The sequence below is a fragment of the Pimephales promelas genome, chromosome 2 (genome assembly GCF_988280905.1).
Source record: "Pimephales promelas chromosome 2, fPimPro1.hap1.1, whole genome shotgun sequence".
Taxonomy (NCBI): Eukaryota; Metazoa; Chordata; class Actinopteri; order Cypriniformes; family Leuciscidae; genus Pimephales; species Pimephales promelas.
Genome location: NC_142770.1, coordinates 45343877 through 45367878, shown reverse-complemented (window position 1 = coordinate 45367878; position 24002 = coordinate 45343877). Strand labels below are relative to the sequence as shown.

Sequence of the window (24002 nt, the reverse complement as noted above, 5' to 3'; positions counted from 1 at the left end):
AATAAAAAAATCGGTTGTATGATAGTTTTATAGGTATTCCCCCATATTTCCACACAATAACTAAGGTATGGAAAAATGAGAGAATTATACAATATATATAAGGCTTTTTGATTCACCGAGGTTTTTATTTTACACAGTATGGCAATAACTTTTGAAATTTTATTCTTTAATATATTAATATGCACCTTCCAATTTAACCTATCATCAATATTAATTCCCAAAAACTTTATTACATACACCCTTTCAATTTCTACCTCCCCTATTTTGAGTCGACATAGTTTGTTTGCTACCTTGTTTCCAATTACAATATATTTAGTTTTTTTCAGATTTAAGGAGAGTTTATTTGCTTCGAACCATTTTCTAAGACTCTCAAGTTCAGTTTCTACTGAATTCAAAAGTAGCTGAAGGTCTTTTCCCGAAGCATACAAACTAGTATCATCAGCAAATAATATACATTGCAATTTATCAAGGACTTCACAAATATCGTTAATGTACAGAATAAATAGTTTAGGCCCCAAAACGGAGCCCTGAGGAACACCGTGAGTTATTTTTGCCTCCAGTGAACGGATACCATTTATATGTACATACTGATTACGATCACTTAAATAACTTTTGAGCCAGGTGTGTGCTACGCCCCTGACACCATACTTTTCTAATTTATTTAAAAGCAATGAATGATCTATAGTGTCAAAGGCCTTACTAAGATCAATAAAGACACCAACAGCATACTCACTGTTTTCAATTGATGTTGATAACTGTTCTACTAGTTCAGTAACTGCCATTGAAGTTGACCTGTTGGGTCTAAAACCATACTGATGTTCACTTAACAAATTGTGCTTAGCTATAAAATCATCAAGTCGTTTCACAAATAATTTTTCCAGTATTTTTGAAAACTGCGAAAGTATTGAGATCGGTCTATAATTGGTAAACTGTTGCTTATCTCCATTTTTAAAAATAGGTATCACTTTAGCAGTTTTCATCTTACTCGGAAAGATACCCGTTGAGAAAGACTGATTACATATATATGTTAGCGGAGAAACAATACAATCAATGATATCTTTCACAAGGACCATATCAATGTCCGATTCATCTGTTGTTTTTTTGGTCTTAAAGGAAAGTACAATATTCATGATTTCTCTCTCACTAACACTTTCAATGAAAAGTGAGTTTAAATTATTTTTATTGTGAATTTCTTTGAATTCTTTTGCATTGTTAGATTGCACAATTTCATTGGCTAACTTAGGCCCAACATTGACAAAAAAATTATTAAATGCATTTGCAATTTCATTTTTTTCACTGATGGTTGTATTATTCACTATGAAGTGATTAGGATATTCTTCCTTTTTTTTCCCATTCCTGATAATACCATTCAAAACCCTCCAAGTACCTTGGATATCAGTCTTATAATGCTCCAGCAAATTACAATAATACATTTTTCTATTAAATCTTATTATTTGAATTAACTTATTTTTATACCTTTTATACCTTTCTTCATTTTGTTTAGTTCTTTTCTTTAAATAAACTCTATAGAGTTGTTGTTTTCTTTTACAGGCCCTAATTATGCCCTTAGTCAGCCATGGCTTATCCTGACTGTTTTTATTTTTAATAAAGTATTTCTTGTGTGGGCAATGCTGGTCATATAATTGAGTTAGGGTAAGTAAGAAGGCATTATATGCCCTATCAGGATCAGTAGTTGTGTACACTTCATGCCAAGTTTGTGAACATAAGTCATCCCTGAAAGCAGCAATAGCTTCGGGAGTTCTATGTCTTACAACTTTAAAATCATTTGTTTTGGTTGTGTTATTTCGCAATTCTTTGAAAACACTAAAAATAGGAAAATGGTCAGTGATATCATTGATAAGTACTCCAGCAGTTATTTGACTTGCTAATTGATTAGTAAAAATATTATCTATTAATGTTGATGTATCTGAAGTAATTCTGGTTGGCTTAACAATAAGAGGAAATAGAGTGTTGCTATACATAATATTAATAAAATCTGTTATTTTCACATTTTTCTGAGGGTTCAGAAGATCAATATTAAAGTCCCCACATACAATATGGACCTTATTTGGATTATTAAAAAGACTATCCATTTTTTTATTGAAGATGTCTAGACTAGATCCCGGTGTTCTATACACACAACTAACAACTATATTTTTTGATTTTTCTAAAATAATTTCACATGATATACACTCCAAAACATCATCAATGGTGGTTGACTCACTATTAATCTTCATAAACCCCAGATCTGTATTTATGTATAGTGCAACACCCCCACCTCTTATTCACCCCCATATTCAAGTAGGAAAAGTAAATTACATAGACAGTTCAGATCGTAATTTATTCATACAGCAATGCATGATGGGAGCCATTAATGAGTTGTGATTGGTGGCAACAAGGATTAATTTAGTCACCACAATTGAGATACACAGGCTGATTATTGATATCTGTGTTTCTAAATAAAGATGAGAGTGATTTGATCAGAATATATATTAAAAATTTTAAGTTATAAGAAAAATACAAATATGCAATTCAACCACAAAACTGTTCCTAATAAATTAAAGCAAATCACCTGAATAGAAATAATTTTTCAGATCATGCATGATTATGTCTAAGCATAATCAACACTATCAGACCACAGCTGTCTTATTTGGCTGCTATAAATCAATAGCAGCAGACATGCAAAATTTAAAGTGAAAGTAAAAGTGTCAGGAGCCCAACTAAAGCAGACACTGATCTCCATAACGGTGAATTACAATTTGTGATTTTCTCCTTCAGCGATTCTGCTTGTGATCATCAGGTGTCTTCAATAATGCTCAATCATCACTAAATTAATCACTTAATTATCTCATTAACTTTAACACTCTTGGGGGTTAATTTATTTAACACTCATATCGTCCATCTGAAAGCATGTGAAGGTGATTTACTGCTAATCAAGTAACCGGCTTTACTGATTAGATGCGCATAACAATATCGTGCGATATATCACCCAGCCCTAATCCAGAATACACTGCAAAATGCTTTATAATTGTCAACATTATTGAGATTAACAGGCTGATTCTTGGTGTCTTTTTAAAATTAAGTTTTTATAAGAAATTATCTGCATTACATTGTAAAAGTTAAGATAATTATGATTATCAAGGACAGTGTTGTAACAATTAACAATGACATAAATTTATCTCAGAAATTGGGCTCTACTCAGGTCAAATGATCATGAAATAATGATAATGTTAAACAGCATCAAATCACCTTTTCTCTTTGTTCATTTAGCTGTTATAACAGAAGTACAATAGCCGAACAAATTCAAAAATAAATGTCTTTAGGCTCAAGAGCCCAACTAAAGCAAACACTGATCTCCATAATGGTAACCAATTATGATTTTCTCTTTTAGAGATTCTGATGTTATGGGGACTTCAAATGAAACACAGAGTTAAACCTCTCTTAGTTCTCAATGAAAACTTCTGTAGAAGTCTGACAGAAATAAAGTCAGTCTGGTTAGTAAATAAGTGAAGCTGGTAATACTGTTTGTGGAGTTGTTTAATCCTCCTCTGCTGAGATCTTCAGATATTTAATGTCTTCTTTTCTCTTCAGGTGATTTCATCTAAGACTGTGTCTAAAGTCAGTTGTAGTTGTTCTGCTCGTCTCTTTTTCCATTCTCTTCTTTCCTTCAGTGATTCTGTTTGTTAACAGGCTTATTAAGGTTGAGATGACTCCATGTTTAATATACACAGATTTTGTGGCTCAGATAAAGTCCAGTTCTGGTTTATTTCTTTGCTCTTGGCTGACATGTGGCATTGCTATGGCCTGCTTGTGGCCCAGATCTGGCAAACAGGAGTGGGCCACCCAAGGGCCGTCATTCATTGCTGCATGTGGGCCAGATCCGCATCCCTCAAGTGCCAGATGTGGGCCGGATCTGGGCCGAAACAATGTTGCTATGTGGGCAGATGAAGCCAAACGTCAATCAACAACAATCTGATATAGCCTATATACTGTGTATATATATATATATATATATATATATATATAATGAATAGTAGTTATACTATTTTAGAAGAATGACATTTTTTATTTGAAATCAATGATCATTGTGAACTTGAATATAATTGTAAAATGATATTATACTGTAATAGAGAATATATCAAATTGAGTTCAGTTTTCTTAGCTCAGTGTGCATTTCTGTTCCCCAATGAATTCATATTTAGAGTCAGTTATTAAACAATCAGAAATGATTAAGACCATTCGGTTATTTTACATGGCAATATATTTGTTTGTAACTCACTTTATTTGATACATTGTTTTTGCTGTTGCTGTTGTTGATGATAACTCTTTATTCTTCAATAAGATGTTGTTGATGTGTGTAAATGTTGTGATTTGCAGGTGATGCTGAAGGATTGAGTGTTTTCTGATCAGTTTTCAGGGTCAGTTTAGCTGCAGTATGTCAGAGGAAAGAGGAAAGGACTCTCTCTCTCAGATGAGTCTCTCAGAGAAACACAGGTGAGACTGCGTCTGTTTTCACACTCTCACTTTAAACTCCACTGGACTTTGTGTTTCTCTGTCAATAACACAACTTTAAGCATTGCTCTATATTTGCAAATGCTTTGACCAACTTCAATTTGAACTTCTTAAATTAACTCTGACATTGTCTATAAAGCGCTGTTTGCTATATGGAAAATATCACAGTTAATAATTTGTTAATAACCTTCTAGATGCTGAATTAATCCAAATAAATGACTTTAGTTTTTAGATCATGAAATTATTGATAGACATTAGAAAACAATTATACACTTAATTTAATTTAATTTAACAGATTCTCAACAGATTTAATCTCATTCATGTATATTAAATAAATTGTTAAACTAATGTGAGCCAGTAAATAAAATGATGGTTAACTAAAGAACTGTAAATTGTGTGAGTGTGTGTGTTTCTGTGGAGGATTAGATAAAGACACAGATGTGTTTCAGACACAGTTGATCCTCCTTTACTAAAGTGTTTTCTCTCTCTCTCTGTTCTTTGTGTCATCAGTGTAAGATCAGGCTCACATGTGTCCAGCTCTGTGTCTCTGAAGAGTGATTGGTCTAAAGGTCATCCACCAAACTTCAGTGAGAAAACACCATCATCTAATGAAAGGTATTGTGTGTGTTTATATTACATTATAGGGTTGTATTATTTGTCCACAGTGGTGTGTGTGATTGAACTTGACTGTGTAAGGGGATTTATGAAACTCACTCCAGTAACACAGTTACACAGGCAGCTACAAGGAGGCATAAATTCACAATGGAAAATAAATCATGCATCTAAACATGTTCATCCATCCAGTGCTTTTATTATTATTTATTATTTTATTATTTTTATTGTATTTTATTTATTGATTTTTTGCTGACTCCCCTCTTCCCCTGAGGTAACAACAACTATATTGAAGGGTTTTATATACAGCATTCAACAGACGACTGTTATATATCGTCTGTTGTAAAAAAATAATTTAATTGTGGATTTGCTTGAGCTAGAATGAGCTACTAAACAAAATTAAAAAAAAAATGTGCAAAAGGGTATTGAAAACATTTTGAACAAATGTACGTACATGTACATAAAATAAATTATAAAACATAATAACATAATAACCAATTAGAACAGTAGAACATAAACATGAGTCTTGCTATGGTTCATTTCTTTACTCGTTTCACACACACACACACACACACACACACACCCTGACGGCTAGATCGGACTAAAAAACCTTCACCTTAATCGATCCGAATAAGCTTGATCCGAATTAAATTTCGATCGGATTACAAAAGGGGTAAACCACCCCTTTCAATCCAATCGAAATTTCATTCTTGAAACATATAAACACTTGATCAGATTGAAAACCGAAACTGGGGTGGTGATGGCGCAGTGGATAAGACACATGCCTTGGTGTGAAAGACCCGGGTTCGAATCCACTGTGAGACACCAAAGTGTCCCTGAGCAAGACACTTAACCCCTAGTTGCTCCAGAGGCGTGCGACCTCTGACATATATAGCAATTGTAAGACGCTTTGGATAAAAGCTTCAGCTAAATGAATAAATGTTATGTAAAATGTAAATGAAACTGAAAGGACTGCGAATATGCAATGACAATATGGTATGTAGACTACAATATTTGTTGGTCTGATAAAAACTGTAAACATAAACTCAAAGCACTTATGACAAAATGTAACTATAGACAAATGATTGAAGGACCTACAAGAATAAGAAGACAGACTAAGACCCTCATTGATTTGGCATTTACTAATAGACCAGAACGAATTACAAGGACGTATATTTTGATTACCGGACTCTCCGACCATAACATGACTTTGACTGTTAGGAAACTGATGAAGAAGCGTCTACAGTACTTTGGTAAATCTGATCATGAAAAAACACATTTCATTCTTCCTAAATGTAAAACTGCACAATTTGAAAGAGAACTTAAAAATATAAACTGGGGACAAATTATGACACTAGATGATGTAGAGAAATGTTGTAATTCCTTGACTACAGCTATTACATGTCTTATGGAAAAATTTACAAAGCAAATCAATTTGAAAAAAAAAAAAAGATTATACGGCGCCTTGGATAAATACTGGATTACGAATTCTCATGAAGAAGCGAGATTTAGCCTTGAAAACTTCTTTAAGATCTAAACTCAATACAGATTTCTTGATTTATAAAGGTTTGAAGAATAAAGTTGTAATTGAGTTGCGGAAAGCAAAAGTAGCATATTACACTAATTTAATTGATAGTTCCAAAGGCATAAATAACTCACTATGGAAGCATTCAAACAATTTGACTAATAAATCAAATAAACATAAAAAGATCACAGAACTTAATATCAATGGCAATAGCATAACCGATCGTGCCAATAGCTGATGAATTCAATTCTTATTTTGTACAGTCAGTTGAATAATTATCAAAAGACTTCCAGTCCGTTGATCCTTTTAATCTTTCATTGAGAGACACCACAACACATTCATTTTATATTAAAGAGGTGTCGGAAACAAAAGTTGTAGAAATAATTAATGAACTTTCAAATTCCAAGTCTAATGACATTTTATGATGAATAGTGGTTTTCTTGAAAATTATAAAGATGTTCCTGTCAAACCATTGACTCACCTCATTAATCTCTCCATAAGAACCAGGGCCGGTTCCCCGATAACGCTCACTCTTAGCGCACTAAGAAGACTCAAAAAGATATATCTTACCGAAGTTGTCTACGTTCCTAAGTGTGTTCCCCGAAGTGTCCCTTAGGAAGCTTCTTAACTCGCTCCTCTTACGTTCGACGTCACAAAGGCGCTGTCCCAAGTGAAGGTGCTGAATTAGTTGGCATTGATTGCTCAGGAATCGATTTTCCACTTCACGCGAAGGTTTATTACGCCGTTAAGAAAGATAACACGTTCTATGCAAATTAAAAATTCCTCAAATTATTCGAGTAACATTTATTTTAACATTGTTTTAGTTATCAGTAAAATAGAGACTATTAATTAAATTATCAAATTGTGATATGTCAAAATGTTTGAGATGACGATCAAAGCAGAATGTACACAGAAGCACGAGCCGCGCGGGAATCCCAATGCAAAGCGTCACGAGATAGGATGCAAGTGGCAAAACTAATCATCTATCAAAGCTCAGCTTCAGGTAGGGGATGTTTACAGGTAAAGATAAAGAGACTGAGAGAAGAAGAACGAGAGAAGGAGATGGAGATAAGAGAGGAGAGGTAAAGCAATAGCCTTGCATACTGTGCCCAGAATGAGAATAACTTTATTGCAATGGATTCCTATTTAACACAAATATACATATCCCAAGTTCTTTGACAATTACTGTGGAAAAATAATATGCCCCCGAACCCAAGATCACTTTTGGGACCTCTGTATTTATAAAACCCTGTGTACTACTTTTGCACTGAATAGAAAATTATATTTTTGCAAAATACAATGAATTAAAAGGCTGTACAGTAGAGTGCACTATTGCAGACTTATATACTGAGGTTTTAATTATATTATTTTACTGTAATAGTCAGTGGGGAACTAAAGTGGGCATGTGGGTAAAATGAGTCTCACTCCAGCCCTGAAACCTCTCACTCAAAGTGCAAACCTACACACCAAATCTCCAAAACCATAAGCTATTTCTCAGCCTTTGACTAAAACACAAAACATCTAGTAGGAATTGACTTGCTTTTCTTTTCCAAACACACCAAACAACATGCTACAATTATTCACCAGGTCACACAAACACTCCTCATATGTGCAAACTCTAATTGTTTTACTGATCACTAACCAATCACTGCTTTACTGTAGTATTAGCCTATGATAGGTCAAAGGTCAGATTACCTGTTTTGAACAATAGATGCCAACAATGGACAGAGACCCCCACAGACTCAAGTGTGTCCTTTACTGTATTATAAAGAATATACTTTTGGTTTACATATGTTTATGGTTTTGTTGTATAGTGTACACAACAGTAATGTTTGGCCTAATGAATCTTTTCTGTTTCTAAATTGCATTGGTGAATACTGTCAGTGTACTTGTTACCAATCTCAGAAGACTACTTTCACTGTAGAACATTGTGTTGATATAAGCGTATGGAAGACCAAAGAGCTTTAGATTTAGAAAAAAAACAAAAAACAAAAAAAAAACAATGTTTACATTAGGGCTGAACGATTAATTGCATTTGCGATAAAATCGCGATATGATGAAACGCGATTTTGTAATCGCAAGAGCTGCGATTACACTGGTCACGTGACACGCGAGAGAAAAGTAGCCTGCAAGATTAAGCATCAACTTGCCACGCTACGCGGTCTGGCGTTCAGAAAAGAACAGTTTATTTTTAATGTATGTGATATTGTGTTCCCTTTCGTAGTCACTTCGAGTTACGTCAGAAGTGACGGAGATTGGGGGTTTCGCATAGAAAGCCAATCCTCTTCGAGTATTTAAAAACGAGCCAATGGCATGCAATGCCTTGGGGCTGCGGAAATTTGCATAGCGTACTCCGCCCTACTCCGTGAGTATAAAAGGAGGAAGTGAACGCAACCGCAGTATGTTTTTTGCTTCGGAGCCAAGAGAACTCTTCACTCCTGAAAGCCATTCTCACTGTTCAAGACTCTTCGAGACGAGCGTCCTCTTCAGTGTTGGTGTGACGGCGGTACCCAGCGAGACTCTGCATTGCCTGCGATCTGAGCAGTGGTCTGCCAGACTTTGCGCTTCTCCCTGGTCGCCTCAGCGCTGAAAGAGTGAATTTCCTCCTCTCTTTAAGTGAAAGAGCTGCACGCGGCACGTCTTTTTAAAGACGACTCGCCCGTGTTCTTCTGGGTGCGTTCGTCTCATGTCATTCTCTGATGGTCGCGATCGCTGCTCTGTGTGTGCCTGGGCTTCAGCATGCAGAGCAGCGTTCGCGGATGTTTCATGTTCCTTCTGAATGGGAACATGAGCATCTCTACACTGTGATCGAGACTCAATGATCTGATAGTGAGAGTCCCCGTGTCCGTTACTCGTTCTGCTTCTTAAAATAGAGGCTGTTCGACTCGCGGATAGGGTGATATGACGGTGAATGTGTGACAAAAAACCCCGACGTTAGTTCCTCGGGTCACACCCACCGCTCAGTGTTAGAGCCAGTGAGCGCTGTATCGCTTCAGACGTCTGCCTCTCTGAGGTACCGTCTGTTTCGCTCGGCGCTCCAGAGAATGATGCGATGACGATCGCAGCATCACAAGGCGGGCTTGACTCCTCGGGAAGTGAGGATGCGGCCGCGTTGCCTCCCTCGGGAGCGTCGGCGTCGCCGTGTCTGATCCCGCGATGATGGCCGTGCTATCTCGGGCCGCCGTGAGCATCGGGTGGGGGTGGAACTCCGCCCTATCCCGATCTCTCGCGGCTGGATAATTGGTTTTTGGGTAACGCTGCCGCCTTACGGCCACGGCCAACCCCAATTTCCTTTTTTTCCCCGAGTTGCATGCGGAACTGACACGCAAAAAAAAAAAAAAAAAAAAAAAAAAAAAAAGCGTGCTTCAGTTCCCCGCCCTTCCTCCCCTCGGCGATGCGGCTGTCTGTGGGTACGCTGGAGCTCCCCCGGTCAACCGGCGGTTGCTCTCAGATGCCCCTCCAAAGCCTATGGGTTCTCGTCGTCTATGGCGGCGCGATTCTGTAGAGCGGCGGGACAGGCAGCCTCCGCCCTGCATATGATGAGCCCCTACAAAGCTAGCTGCTCAGGAATGTGCACGAGGAGGGGACGGACCAAGCGAGCTGCGAGCCTGCCGCCTACCTTGCCCTTAAACGGGTCACGGAGGCGGTCGCTCGCTCCCTTGGTCAGGTGATGCCCACCGCTGTGGTCCAGGAGCATCATGATGTTCGGCGGTGCGGTCCAGGACTTTGCCCAGCACTTCTCGACCGCCTAGGAGAAGACGAAGGCGGTTTCTCTGCCCCGACGGCCAGCTGCTGCCTCCAACCAGCCGTCGGCTCAGACGCCTCCGCCAGCTCGCCGCCGAGGACGCCCCCCTGCGGCTCCCTTCCCTCCCACGTGGCCCCAGCAGCAGCTTTCAGCCGGTTCGCGTCGTGGAGGAGGCCACAGGTAAGCGTCCCCCCCCCCCCTCAGGCCGTGTGCCCCGCTAAACGCCAGGCGAAGCGATGTTCCTGAGGCGGGCCGCTCAGTGATAGTGTCATGGTTTTTCTCAGGAGGCGGTAGCAGGGCCCCTCCTTCCCCGGTGGAGGGCCGGTGGAGAATCTTTTGTTCTAGCTAGCTCCTTGAGCTGGTTGAGGAAAGGCTGACACTGTCATTGAGCACACAGACTGGAATGAGCGTGCACGACGTCCAGTGCGTCGCCCCGTTCATTCCGCTCTGTCTCTAAGGGTGCGGATGGGAGCGTGTGCCGTCCCCCGACTACACCACTCCCCTCCCCCTCTATCACCAGACCCCCGGCAGAACAGACCCCCGTGGAACGCTCTGCCTTCCCTGGTCTCTTCTGTCGGGGAACGGGGATCGACTGTGCATCCGCACAGGGTAACTCCTGTGCGCATGCCGGTCTCCCTGTACCGCTGCCCCTCCGGGGGGACGTCTGTGGTTCGCATGACTCCGCTGGTTCAGTTCCTGGGAGCCCGGCTAGGGCTCCCCGGCCTGTCCCGCTGCGTCATCAGAGCGATCAGATTCGGCTACGCGACTCAGTTCGCGAGGTCTCCTCCCCGCTTTAGGGGAGTTCGCTCCACGGTGGTCGGTGGCTATGCCCCGGTCACGAGAGCGGAGATTGCACCCTGCTGGCGAAGGGTGCAATCGAGACGGTCCCTCCAGCCGAGGTGAGGCCCGGGTCTACAGCCCATACTTCACTGTCCCCAGAAGACCGGTGGGTTACGACCGATCCTGGACTGCGCATTTTGAACCGTTCTCTCCATCGACTACCGTTCAAAATGCTCACGGCCAAACGCATTTTCGAATGTGTTCGGTATCAGGATTGGTTTGCAGCGATCGACCTGAAGGACGCGTACTTCCATGTCTCCATTTTACCTCGACACAGACCGTTTCTTCGGTTTGCCTTCGAGGGCCAGGCATACCAGTACGCCGTTCTCCCATTCGGGTTAGCTCTGTCCCCTCGCGTCTTCACGAAGATCGTCGAGGCAGCCCTTGTTCCCCTTCGCGAACACGGGGTTCGCATCCTGAATTATCTCGACGACTGGCTGATACTGGCACACTCTCGAGCTCAGGTTTGCGAACGCAGAGACCTGGTGCTCCGGCACCTAGCCCGTCTGGGCCTTCGGGTCAACCGGGAAAAGAGCAAACTTTGCCCCGTGCAGAGGATCTCTTTTCTCGGCATGGAGATAGACTCGGTCGCCATGTCCGCGCAGCTCACGAACGAGCGTGCGCACTCACTGCTGACTTGTCTTCGACAGTTCGAGGGCAAGAGTGCGGTTCCACTGAAACTATTTCAGAGGCTCCTGGGGCATATGGCATCCGCGGCCGCGGCAACGCCGCTCGGTTTGCTTCATTGAGACCGCTTCAGCTGTGGCTTCGCGATCGAGTCCCGAGGTGGGCATGGCATCGCGGCTCGCTCCGAGTTCCAGTAACTCCGGCGTGCCGACGAACCTTCTTCCCGTGGTCGAACCTCAGCTTTTTACGGACAGGGGTCCCTATTCAGCGAGTTTCCAGGCATCTCGTCGTCTCCACGGATTCGTCTACCACGGGTTGGGGTGCCATGTGCAATGGGCATGCAGCCGCCGGTTCCTGGACAGGAGCCCAGCGCCTCATGCACATCAATTGCCTCGAGCTGCTGGCAGTACGGCTCGCCCTGCACCGCTCCGAGCGTTGCTCAGGGGCCAGCATGTGCTTGTCCGCTCAGACAACACTACGGCTGTAGCGTACATCAACCTCCAGGGGGGTCTACGCTCGCGCCGGTTGTCGCAGCTCGCCCGCCACCTCTTGATATGGAGTCAGAAGCACCTGAGGTCCCTTCGTGCAGTTTACATTCCTGGAGACCGGAACTGGGCAGCCGACGAGCTGTCACGGGTCCGTCCCATCTCCGGCGAATGGCGACTCCATCCCCAGTCGGTCCAGCTGATCTGGGAACAGTTCGGGGAGGCACAGATAGATCTGTTCGCCTCTCGGGACTCAGCCCACTGCGCCCAGTTTTATTCTCTGACCCGAGGCACTCTCGGTTCGGATGCGCTGGCGCACAGCTGGCCACGGGGCCCACGCAAGTATGCGTTTCCCCCAGTGAGCCTCCTTGCACGGGTGTTGTGCAAGATCAAGGAGGACGAGGAGCAGGTCTTGCTGGTAGTCCCCTATTGGCCCACCAAGACGTGGTTCTCCGAACTCATGCTCCTCGCGACAGCACCTCCTTGGCCTATTCCTCTGAGACAAGATCTACTCACTCAGAGACGGGACACTCCGTGGCACCCTCGTCCTGATCCTGGAGACTACACGTGTGGCTCCGGGATGGGACGGGGCAGGTTTGAGTTCGTTGCCACCTGCGGTGGCGGCAACCATCACTTCCGCTAGAGCGTCGTCCACGAGACACCTGTACGCGTTGAAGTGGAACCTCTTCGTCAGCTGGTGCTCTTCTCGCTGAGAAGACCCCCGGAGATGTTCGATCGGAGTCGTGCTTCCTTCCTGCAAGAAGGGTTGGAGCGTAGGCTGTCGCCCTCCACCCTTTGGATTTATGTCGCGGCCATTGCCGTGTCTCATGATGCAGTGAAAGGTAAGTCTATGGGAAGCATGACCTGGTCATCAGGTTCCTGAGGGGAGTGAGGGGGCTAAATCCGCCTCCTTCCCCTCCTGCCCTCTGGGGACCTCTCAGTAGACCTGGGTGCTCTGCAGAGGCCTCCCCTGGAGCCTTTGCAGTCGGTAGAGTTTTTGCCCTGTCCTATGTGACAGCACTCCTGATTGCATTGGTCTCCATCAGGAGAGTAAGGGACCTGCACGCACTCTCTGTTGACGAAGTGTGCCTGGAGTTCGGGCCGGCTTACTCTCACGTATTCCTGAGACCCCGGCCTGGATATATGCCCAAGGTTCCTACCACTCCCCTCCAAGGGGACCTGGTGGTGAACCTGCAAGCGCTGCCCCTGGAGGAGGCAGACCCAGCCTTGGCACTGCTCTGTCCAGTACGTGCTCTCCGCACCTATGTCGACAGAACGCAGTGTTTCAGGACCTCAGACCAGCTCTTTGTCTGTCATGGGGGGAGCCAGAAGGGAAGGGCTCTCTCAAAGCAACGGCTGTCCCACTGGATAGTGGATGCCATTGCTTTGTCTTACCAGCAGCAAGGCCGTCCGTGCCCCCTTGGTGTGACGGCCCATTCCACTCGGAGTGTGGCCTCCTCTTGGGCTTTAGCGCACGGCGCCTCGCTAACAGACATCTGCAGAGCTGCAGGCTGGGCGACACCCAACACCTTCGTCAGATTCTATAATCTGCGAATTGAGCCAGTGTCTTCTCACGTACTCGTTCCGGCCGGTACTGGACCCGCTCAGGTGTCTTCGCTTGCTCGCCACTCCACTCCCCGGACTGGATAAGTGCGATTTCCTCAGTTCTTCCATTGAAGGCTTGAGTCCTCCAGCACCGACGATGCGGGCTCCACTGCCGTGGCTCTGGATGCTGGCTAGGTGCCTCCATGCGTACGGTTCCCCCTTGGTAACCGTCTCATGTGTATTATCCACTGTAAGACTCTCTGAGCATGTGTCTTCCCTTGGCAAGCCATCTGCCAACCCTGGAGTTTAAATTGTATAGCCACCAACAGCTGGTACTCCAGTGTTCCATATGTGTTCCTATACCATATGAGTATTCTTAAGTCCTCCCTCTGGTAGGCATCTGGTAACATGTCCCTTCCGGGATATGTTTCCCAGTGTACCTTGGTAATCCTGTGTCAAAGTAAGATCCCAAAAAAAAAAAAAAAGGGGTTCAGATTTTCGCAGGGCACTGGAAGACAGCTTGAAGTTGGCGTGATGGCACAGACCCCCAATCTCCGTCACTTCTGACGTAACTCGAAGTGACTACGAAAGGGAACGTCTCGGTTATGTATGTAACCCTCGTTCCCTGAGTAGGGAACGGAGACGTTACGTCTCCCTGCCACTTCTGCTGTATCGCTGGGTAGACGCCGAGTTCAGTCTTGGCTCCTCAGCGAAGACATACTGCGGTTGCGTTCACTTCCTCCTTTTATACTCACGGAGAAGGGCGGAGTACGCTATGCAAATTTCCGCAGCCCCAAGGCATTGCATGCCATTGGCTCGTTTTTAAATACTCGAAGAGGATTGGCTTTCTATGCGAAACCCCCAATCTCCGTCACTTCTGACGTAACGTCTCCGTTCCCTACTCAGGGAACGAGGGTTACATACGTAACCGAGACGTTATTTATTCTCTCCTCGACAATCCTGGATCGATTCAGAGAATTTCAGAATCGAGTCTGAGCTTAGTTTTTAAACACAGATGCGTGATGACGCTGCGCGTGCTTTAGAAACGAACCGTGTTCTGCTTGCTTCTATTTTCTCTCTCTCTCGCTCTCTCTCTTCCTCACTCACACACACACAACACCGCTACCTTCCGAAACATAGTAACGTTATTTCATAAAGTTCGGGGTTGAACCGAATTACAAGGACATTCGCGGGCTTCATTGAACAGGTTTTGCCGCTTTGCTTGATGTTATAACGTTACACTTGCAGTGCGCGTTCTCTCCCGCGGGAATTTTCCTTACAAATGCTTCACAGAGGCATTATTTATGTCTTTTGGAATGCAGTTGGCTTATATATTAAAACTATGAAAATCACTGAGAAGGCTGCTTTCATTTTAAAATACTAACGCGCACTTTGTGAAGAGCGCTCGTGCATGCGGCCGTGAGCGACTCATTGGTTAAATGTTTGCATGTCAAAATGCTTTTATGACGCGAAATTAATGTAAACACGGTCAGTTATATCTTAAACCAACAGGACAAACCACATTTACAATTTCAAAAGAGATATATGCATTAGTGTGAATGCAGCTTATCATATCAACTCGGGGGGAAATCACTCCAGCTCTTGAATGAAAAACATTCAGACAGCCTACCGTTACTTTTAAATACTGAGACCACTCTTTGTTTATTGCTTGTAATGCTTTTTTTGTTTCTCTTTATTTACTAGCTTTTATATTTTGAAGCTATATTATTTTATATAGCCTATTTAAAATTCTTAACATGTAATTGGTTTAATTAAATGTTTTTATTTTTTAAAGTATGTGTTTTTACACATGTAATTAAATACATATTTTAAGAGTTATTAAGATTAATTAATTAGATCTGATCATGAGCTATCTAAAGATTCCCATACCTACTGTACAATTATTTATTGCCTGTCTTTGTCGACTAATACAGAAGGTAAAGAACTTTTTTTTAAATCGCATATTAAATCGCAATCGCAATATTGGTTAAAAAAATCGCAATTAGATTATTTTCCAAAATCGTTCAGCCCTAGTTTACATGGTGTATCAAAAAATGCACTAATAAGTGTTTGCCATTTGGAAATGCTTCATTCTGACATGTGTTTATGGCATTTTGAATGCAGTTACATTTTTGAAGGAGATGTGAGGCATTTTGCATTTTGTGTGTGAAGTTTTGGGAATTGTGTGTAGAGTTTTGAAAAAAGGTGAAATAGTTTTGAAAATGTGTGAAAGTTTCTAAAGACTGCTGCACAGTGGCGGCAACTAGCGTCTTGAGCTCAAACAACACTAAGAGAGAGCTTACGAATGGTCCAGACCAACCTTACGAAAGTGTGACTTACAGAAGATATACTTAGCGTACGAACGTTTCGGGAACCGTGCCATAAGGTTAAGAGAGAGGTTAAGGAATAGGTTAAGAACTACTTAGAGATAAGAACTTTTTTTTATAAAAATGGGCATCCCGCAGGGCTCTATGCTTGGCCCTTTGCTTTTTAGTCTTTTTATAAATGATTTACCTCTGCACTGCTCAGGTGCCAGTTATCAGCTCTATGCGGATGATGCAGTTCTTTACGTACCCGTCAAGTCACCTGAGCAGGCTGCAGCTGTACTGTCCACTAGTATGTCTGACATTCAACAGTGGCTCATTCAAAATCAGTTAGTTTTAAATTTCTCGAAATCAGTTTCCATGTGCTTTTCCATTAAAAAATAGATATAAAATGAAGGTTTAATATTAAATTACAAAATAAAGAAATTCATCCAGTTACAGAATTTAAATATTTAGGATTAGTTTTAGATCCTCAACTTAAATTTGAAAAACATATAAAGAAAATCCAGAAAACATTACAAAGTAATCTCAATTGTCTTAAATTAATTAGAAGCTACATTCCAAACCAGACAGCCCTAATGTACATACATGCTATGATATTTTCTCACATATCATATTGCATGACAACATGGGCACAAGCCGCTCCCACTGCAATCAAACGAATAAATTCTTTATATAATCAAGCAATAAAACTTTTGGATAAAAAACCATTACGTTATCATCATTGCAGCATCTTTAAGAAATATAATTTAATGAATTTTGATAGTTTTATAAAATGTTCCTTTCTTTCCTTTATAAGTGCATTAATCATCTAGCACCTGAGCCTCTAAGTAAATTTATTGTGAGACAGGACAACATCCGAGTCACTAGGAGCTCCACAAATCTTGACTGTAAATTATCATACTGCAGGACCAGTTTTGGACAGACAACCTTCTCTGTGAAGAGTTCTAAACTCTGGAACTCATTACCTTTTGAAATCAAGACTGTGTCTGACATTAAGATTAAGTTCATTTCCAGGCTTAAAAATTGGTTAAAAATAAACCAAAAGTGTACTCATTTTTAATTATATTTAATTAGTAGAGTTGTATATGATATGTATGTATGTTTATATTAGTATTATTATTATTATTGTATTTTTTTTGTATTTTCTTTTATTATTATTATTTTTTTTATTGAAGTAGTTAATCATGTAAATTTTATTGTGTATAAAAGCCCTTCCAGGGACAGGAGTTGAAAATTAGCAATAGCTATAAACTTTATACGCAACACTTCAGTGACATGCTTGGTCTTGACACTATGTTTGTTTGCATTGTCCCTGTCAAATAAATAAATAAATAAAAGAAAATGACGCTAAATAAACGCAATGATGGATGACGAGCGGAACGAGCTGGTTGTTTTTTACTGTGTATGGTTTTTCCTGTTGAAAAAAGTGTCATATTAATAATCAGCACGGCAGAGATGACCAGAGACAAATTAATATTACGTCAGCTGCTGAAAACAAATAAAGAACCAATAGAGGAGAATATTTATGCGGGAACAGCGGGAAAACTCAAAAAATCAGATCCGATTTAAAACTTGTGACATATAAACGCGCACATCAATCCGATTTCTTTATTTATCCTTCATGAAACACATTGTTCAGATTCATCAATCGTATTGATTTCATTCCGATTGTGTGCTTGTAAACGTAGCTACAGGCAAAAGCGACGCATGCTCTCTTCACTTGTAAAACTCAAGGGTGTATGGGTAATGTAGTCTCTGCCCTCGGTTGGACGAATTAGGAAGCAATAGTTCCCTTTCGTAGTCACTTCCAGTTACGTCAGAAGTGACGGAGATTGGGGATTTCGCATTGAAAGCCAATCCTCTTCGAGTATTTAATCACGAGCCAATGGCATGCAATGCCTTGGGGCTGTGGAAATTTGCATAGCGCACTCTGCCCTACTCCGTGAGCATAAAAGGAGGAAGTGAACGCAACCGCAGTATGTTTTCGCTTCGGAGCCGAGAGAATTCTTCACTCCTAAGCCATTCTCACTGTCAAGACTCTTCGAGACGAGCTTCCTCTTCAGTGTTGGTGTGACGGCGATACCCAGCGAGATTCTGCATTGCCTGCGATCTGAGCAGTGGTCTGCCAGACTGTGCGCTTCTCCCTGGACGCCTCCTTGTAAAAGAGCTACACGTGGCACGTCTTTTTAAAGACGATTCGCCCGTGTTCTTCTGGATGCGGTCGATTCATGTCGTCCTCTGATGGTCACGATCGCTGCTCTGTGTGCCTGGGCATTCAGCACGCAGCAGCAGCGTTCGTGGATGACTCATGTTCCTTTTGTGGGAAGATGACCATCTCTACACTGCGTTCGAGACTCAATGATCTAACTAAAGTGAGAGTCCCCGCATCCGTTACTCGATCCGCTTCTTCCTCGAGAAGCGCTTCGACTAGTGGACAGGGTGATTTGACGGTGACGGTGTGGAACAAAAACCCGACGAAAGAACCTCGGGCCACACCCACCGCCCCAGTGTTAGAGCCAGCGAGCGCTGCTTCGATTCAGGCGTCTGCCTCTTCGCAGGTACCGTCTATTTCGTTCGGCGCTCCAGAGAATGACGCGATGTCGATCGTGGCATCACAGGGCGGGCTTGAATCTTCGGGAAGTGAGGATGCGGCTGCGTTGCCTCCCTCGGGAGTGCCGACGTTGCCTGTGTCTGATCCCGAGATGACGGCCATGCTTTCTCGGGCCGCCCGTGAGCATCGGGTTAGAGTGGAACCCTCCGGCCTGCCCCGATCTCTCACGGATGGATAATTAATTTTTGGGGAAAGCTGCCGCCGCAAGGCCACAGCCGAACCCAATTCCATTTTTCCCCGAGCTGCATGTGGAGCTGACGCGCACTTGGAAGTCTCCTTTGACTTCTCGAGAGCGCGCTCCAGCCTCCCCCGTCTTTCCTCCCCTCGACGGCGCGGTCGCCCGTGGGTATGCTGGGATCCCTCCGGTGGAGCGCTCTGTCGCGATGCAACTGTGTCCGCAGAGCGCCTCCTTTCGGGGGCCTCCCAAGCATCCATCCAAAGCCTGTAGGTTCTCGTCGTCTATGGCGGCGCGATCCTATAGAGCGGCGGGACAGGCGGCCGCCGCTTTGCATGCCATGAGCACTTTGCAAGTATTTCAAGCCAAACTGCTCAGGGACATGCACGAGGGCGGGACTGACCCAGCGGCTTTTAACGAGCTGCGAGCGGCTACTGACCTCGCTCTCCGGGCGACGAAAGTAGCGGCTCGCTCCGTTGGGCAGGTGATGGCCACTAGCGTGGTCAGCTGCTCACGAACCTTGCCATTGCCGCCGATTGTTCACTTTGTATTAAAATTTCTTCTTTTACTTTTCTTTTTCTCATCCTCATCTTTTTGTTGGTTGTTTGTTTCAGCTGGCCTCTTTACCCTAGTAATGTGCCGCCACATTTTAGCTAAAGTCAAACGCAATGGCGGACTTAGTTGAAATGTAAAAATCCTAATGAATCACTCAATTCTCATTGGCTACCGTCCAATGTGGCAGGTAGATTGACAGTGTTACCCGCCAATAGAAAAATTCACCCGCATTTGGCAGGTGGTCGGGTGTTAATTTCAGGCCCTGGCGGCAACCATCACTTCCGCTAGAGCGTCGTCCACGAGACACCTTTATGCGTTGAAGTGGAACCTCTTCGTCAACTGGTGCTCTTCTCGCGGAGAAGACCCACGGAGATGTTCGATCAGTGTTGTGCTTTCCTTTCTGCAGGAAGGGTTGGAGCGTAGGCTGTCGCCCTCCACCCTCAAGGTGTATGTCGCGTCCCATGATGCAGTTGCAGGTAAGTCCATTGGAAAGCACGATCTGGTCATCAGGTTCCTGGGGGGAGCGAGGAGGCTACATCCGCCTCGTCCTCTCCTCGTACCCTCTTGGGACCTGGCAGCAGTCTTAAGTGCTCTGCAGAGGCCTCCCTTTGAGCCTCTGCAATCGGTAGAGTTAAAGTTTCTGTCTATGAAGACAGCACTCCTGGTTGCATTGGCCTCCGTCAAGAGGGTGGGGGACCTGCAAGCATTCTCCGTTGACGAAGCGTGCCTGGAGTTCGGGCCGGCTTACTCTCGCGTTGTCTTGAGACCCCGGCCGGGATATGTGCCCAAGGTTCCCACCACTCCCTTCCGGGACCAGGTGGTGAACCTGCAAGCGCTGCCCCTGGAGGAGGCAGACCCAGCCTTGGCACTGCTCTGTCCGGTACGTGCTCTTCGCACCTACGTGGACAGAACGCAGTGTTTCAGGACCTCAGACCAGCTCTTTGTCTGTCATGGAGGGAGCCAGAAGGGAAGGGCTCTCTCAAAACAGCGGCTGTCTCACTGGATAGTGGACGCTATTGTTTTGTGTTACCAGCAGCAAGGCCGTCCGTGCCCCCTTGGTGTGACGGCCCATTCCACTCGGAGTGTGGCCTCCTCTTGGGCTCTAGCGCACGGCGCCTCGCTAACAGACATCTGTAGAGCTGCAGGCTGGGCGACACCAAACACCTTCGCCAGATTCTATAATCTACGAGTCGAGCCGGTGTCCTCTCACGTACTCGCTTCCGCCAGTACCGGACCCGCTTAGGTGTCTTCGCTTGCTCGCCATTCCACTCTCGACTGGATAAGTGCGATATTCCTCAGTAGTCTTCCTTTGAAGCCTTGAGTCCTCCAGCACCCAAGACGTGGGCACCACTGCTTCGCTCTGGTTGCCGGCTAGGTGCCTCCATGTGTACGGTTCCCTACGGTAACTGTCCCATGTGTATTATCCACTGTAAGCCTCTCTGAGCATGTGTCTTCCCTTGGCAAGCCATCTGCCACCCCTGGAGCCTAAGTACCACCTACGGTTGGTGCTCCAGTGATTCTTATATGCGTCCCCATGCGGCCATATGTGTTTTTGTAAGTCCTCCCTACGGCAGGCATCTGGTAACATCTCCCTCCCGGGATATGTTTCCCAGTGTACCTTGGTATTCTTGTGTCAAAGTAGGATTCCTGGATTAAGCCTTCAGTCAGGAGTCTAGACTTTCGCAGGGCACTGGAAGACAGCTGTAAGATGGCGTGATGGCATTGATCCCCAATCTCCGTCACTTCTGACGTAACTCGAAGTGACTACGAAAGGGAACGTCTCGGTTACGGATGTAACCCTCGTTCCCTGAGTAGGGAACGGAGACGTTACGTCTCCCTGCCACTTCTGCTGTATCGCTGGGTAGACGCCTGAGTTCAGTCTCGGCTCCTCAGCGAAGACATACTGCGGTTGCGTTCACTTCCTCCTTTTATACTCACGGAGTAGGGCGGAGTGGGCTATGCAAATTTCCGCAATTTCATTGCATGCCATTGGCTCGTGATTAAATACTCGAAGAGGATTGGCTTTCTATGCGAAATCCCCAATCTCCGTCACTTCTAATGTAACGTCTCCGTTCCCTACTCAGGGAACGAGGGTTACATCCGTAACCGAGACGTTTTTTCTATGATCCTCCAAAATGACTGTGAAAAAAGCATGACCCTCCATGATAATTTATTGATTACTTCTGTGCTGATTTGCGCTTAAAAGATGTTCAGATAGCCATTGTTTTTTACGACCATGACAAATGACTAAACTCCCGCTTTGTCATCTTACTAGGGCTGTAACGATAGACCAAACCTACAATTTGGTTCGCTTCAAGATTTTTGAGTTGAAAAAAACAAACAAACAAACATGTTTTCAGTACTGATACAGTGGTGAGGCGTTCATGTAACATGTAAGGGTGGCGCTGCAAATAAAGTAGCCTATCTAAAAGCTGCCACGAAGAACCGGCAAAAGTAATGATTATGAACATGTTAAATATAGCAAGGAGACATTTTAATTGTTTATTAATAAACAAGTCTTTGTTAGTGTTGCCTGCAAATATAAAGAGTTGACGATGACACGCCAGAGAGAAATGCACATTTCATAGGTTTACATAAGCAGAGAGCAGTCTCAAATGAACCGAAAAGTAAGCTATACTTTTCGGTTCATTTGAGACAAGAGTCCAGTTCACGTGCCGGGACCTCCGTTTCATGATGACCTATTTTCTACTATTTACTTATTTATTATATCCAGGCAATTGGTAAAAACTTGATTAAAATTAAGAGACAATTAATAAAAAACGAAATTCACTTTAAAGAAAGCCTTTGTGTATATTTTATTATGTTAACTCCAAATAATACTAATAGTAATTTAAAAGTGTGGTAGCCCTACATCTAACACATCACACTCCACTGTTATGATGGTAATTTCAGTAGATTTACTCATTATTACATTGTTCTGGGAACACAATAATGTCAGGGAACTAAAATATGGTATTATTGTGCTACAGCGCACATTATATCAGCTGCAGTTCTGGCGCCTCAGTCTCAATACTGTAAAACTCAACGTACATTCACATCACGTGTTAATGCGGCGGTAGAGTTACACTCACAGGACACTGCACTTATTCGCAATCACAAAAGCTCATTATTTGCTCGTGCTTTAAAACTTTGCCGGGTAAACATTTCATTGGCGTTCTGTTCTAATGCACTTTTTCTGAGCGCGTACTGAAGCGCGCTCACTGTCAAACAGTGGCAAACTGGATTTTTGTTGGGTAAGACCCATCTGATAGCAATGTGGGGCCGAGACCGAGAGAGCTACATGGAAAAAATATGCACCAAACAAACCACTTTGAAATTTTGCTGTTTTCATGAATGCAAAAATTGGGTGACCATCTCCCTAGACAAAAAAAGTTGGATCACTCTCCCCTCAACAAAAAATAAAAAGATATGACCCTCCCTTATAACCGAATGGTATTTCTCTAATGAACAAATTGAAATAATGAAAAAAAGGCTGCATTTAATTACCATTTGCAACATTAAAAATTTTCAACTGTTCTTTGTGTCATCAGTGTAAGATCAGGCTCATATGTGTCCAGCTCTGTGTCTCTGAAGAGTGATCAGTCTAATGATTGTCCACTAAACTTCAGTGAGAAAACACCATCATCTAATAAAAGGTATTTTGTGTTACTCATTTTGTCACACGTTGACTGTTTAAAAGTTGTATCAGTGAATACCAATCATGAAACAAGTTTAGATCAAATATTTGTCAGAGTATTCACACCTAATGCTCATTTCCCTTTCTGTAAAATATCAGTTAGTATTTTATTTTACTAATGTGATTACAGGCTTCAATATGAGACATTAGACTCAGATCTTCAGACTCACAGGAACCACAAGAGTTTCAAAGACAATCTTCTTGGGATCTTCCAGGTAGAAAACACATTTTTATAAATGTTTAATAAATATCTAAAAAATAAATTTAATACATTTTTCTTCATCTCATTTTTTTTTTCATTTTAAAAACATTTTAGCACAACTTTCTTAGCATGTTAGTCTTTTAACTGGATTTTTTATGTACATCAATTATAATTATTAATACAGTAAATAGTGTTGACAAAATGTAGAATTTGGCTTATTGTGTTATTCTGTCTTTTCGCTTACTTTGTTTGTAGGATCTTGAGAAGAAAATAATCACATTTCTGAAGAATGAACTGGAGAAGTTAAAGAAAATACTACAACATGAGAACACACAACACTTTGTGAAGGACTTTAATGAGAACAGATCCAGTATCAAATCAGCAGCTCTTGATCTCACACTACATTACCTGAGAGAGATGAAGCAAGATGAAGCTGCTGATGCTCTAGAAGGCAAGAGACTCGTCATCATCTGTCTGATTGTCTCTTATAAATGTAGGAGAGAAAATGAAGACTAAAACTATCTATTTTCTGTTCCTGTGTTTA

General features: G+C 43.2%; 1 protein-coding gene across 3 annotated transcripts in view; it reads left to right on the top strand.

Annotated features, from left to right (window-relative positions):
• The first annotated feature begins 4338 nt into the window (after positions 1-4338).
• LOC120487552 (NACHT, LRR and PYD domains-containing protein 12-like) overlaps positions 4339-24002 on the top strand; it is an 82891-nt gene continuing 63227 nt past the window's right edge. For 2 of the 3 annotated variants that reach the window (XM_089122969.1, XM_089122966.1), the window contains exons 1-5: positions 4339-4494; positions 5023-5127; positions 23111-23215; positions 23387-23471; positions 23714-23909. In XM_089122969.1, the coding sequence (XP_088979095.1) occupies positions 4436-4494; positions 5023-5127; positions 23111-23215; positions 23387-23471; positions 23714-23909 (550 nt within the window). In that variant the 5' untranslated portion in view covers positions 4339-4435. The remainder of the gene's footprint in view (positions 4495-5022; positions 5128-23110; positions 23216-23386; positions 23472-23713; positions 23910-24002) is intronic. The other variant, XM_089122970.1, reaches the window with a different exon arrangement.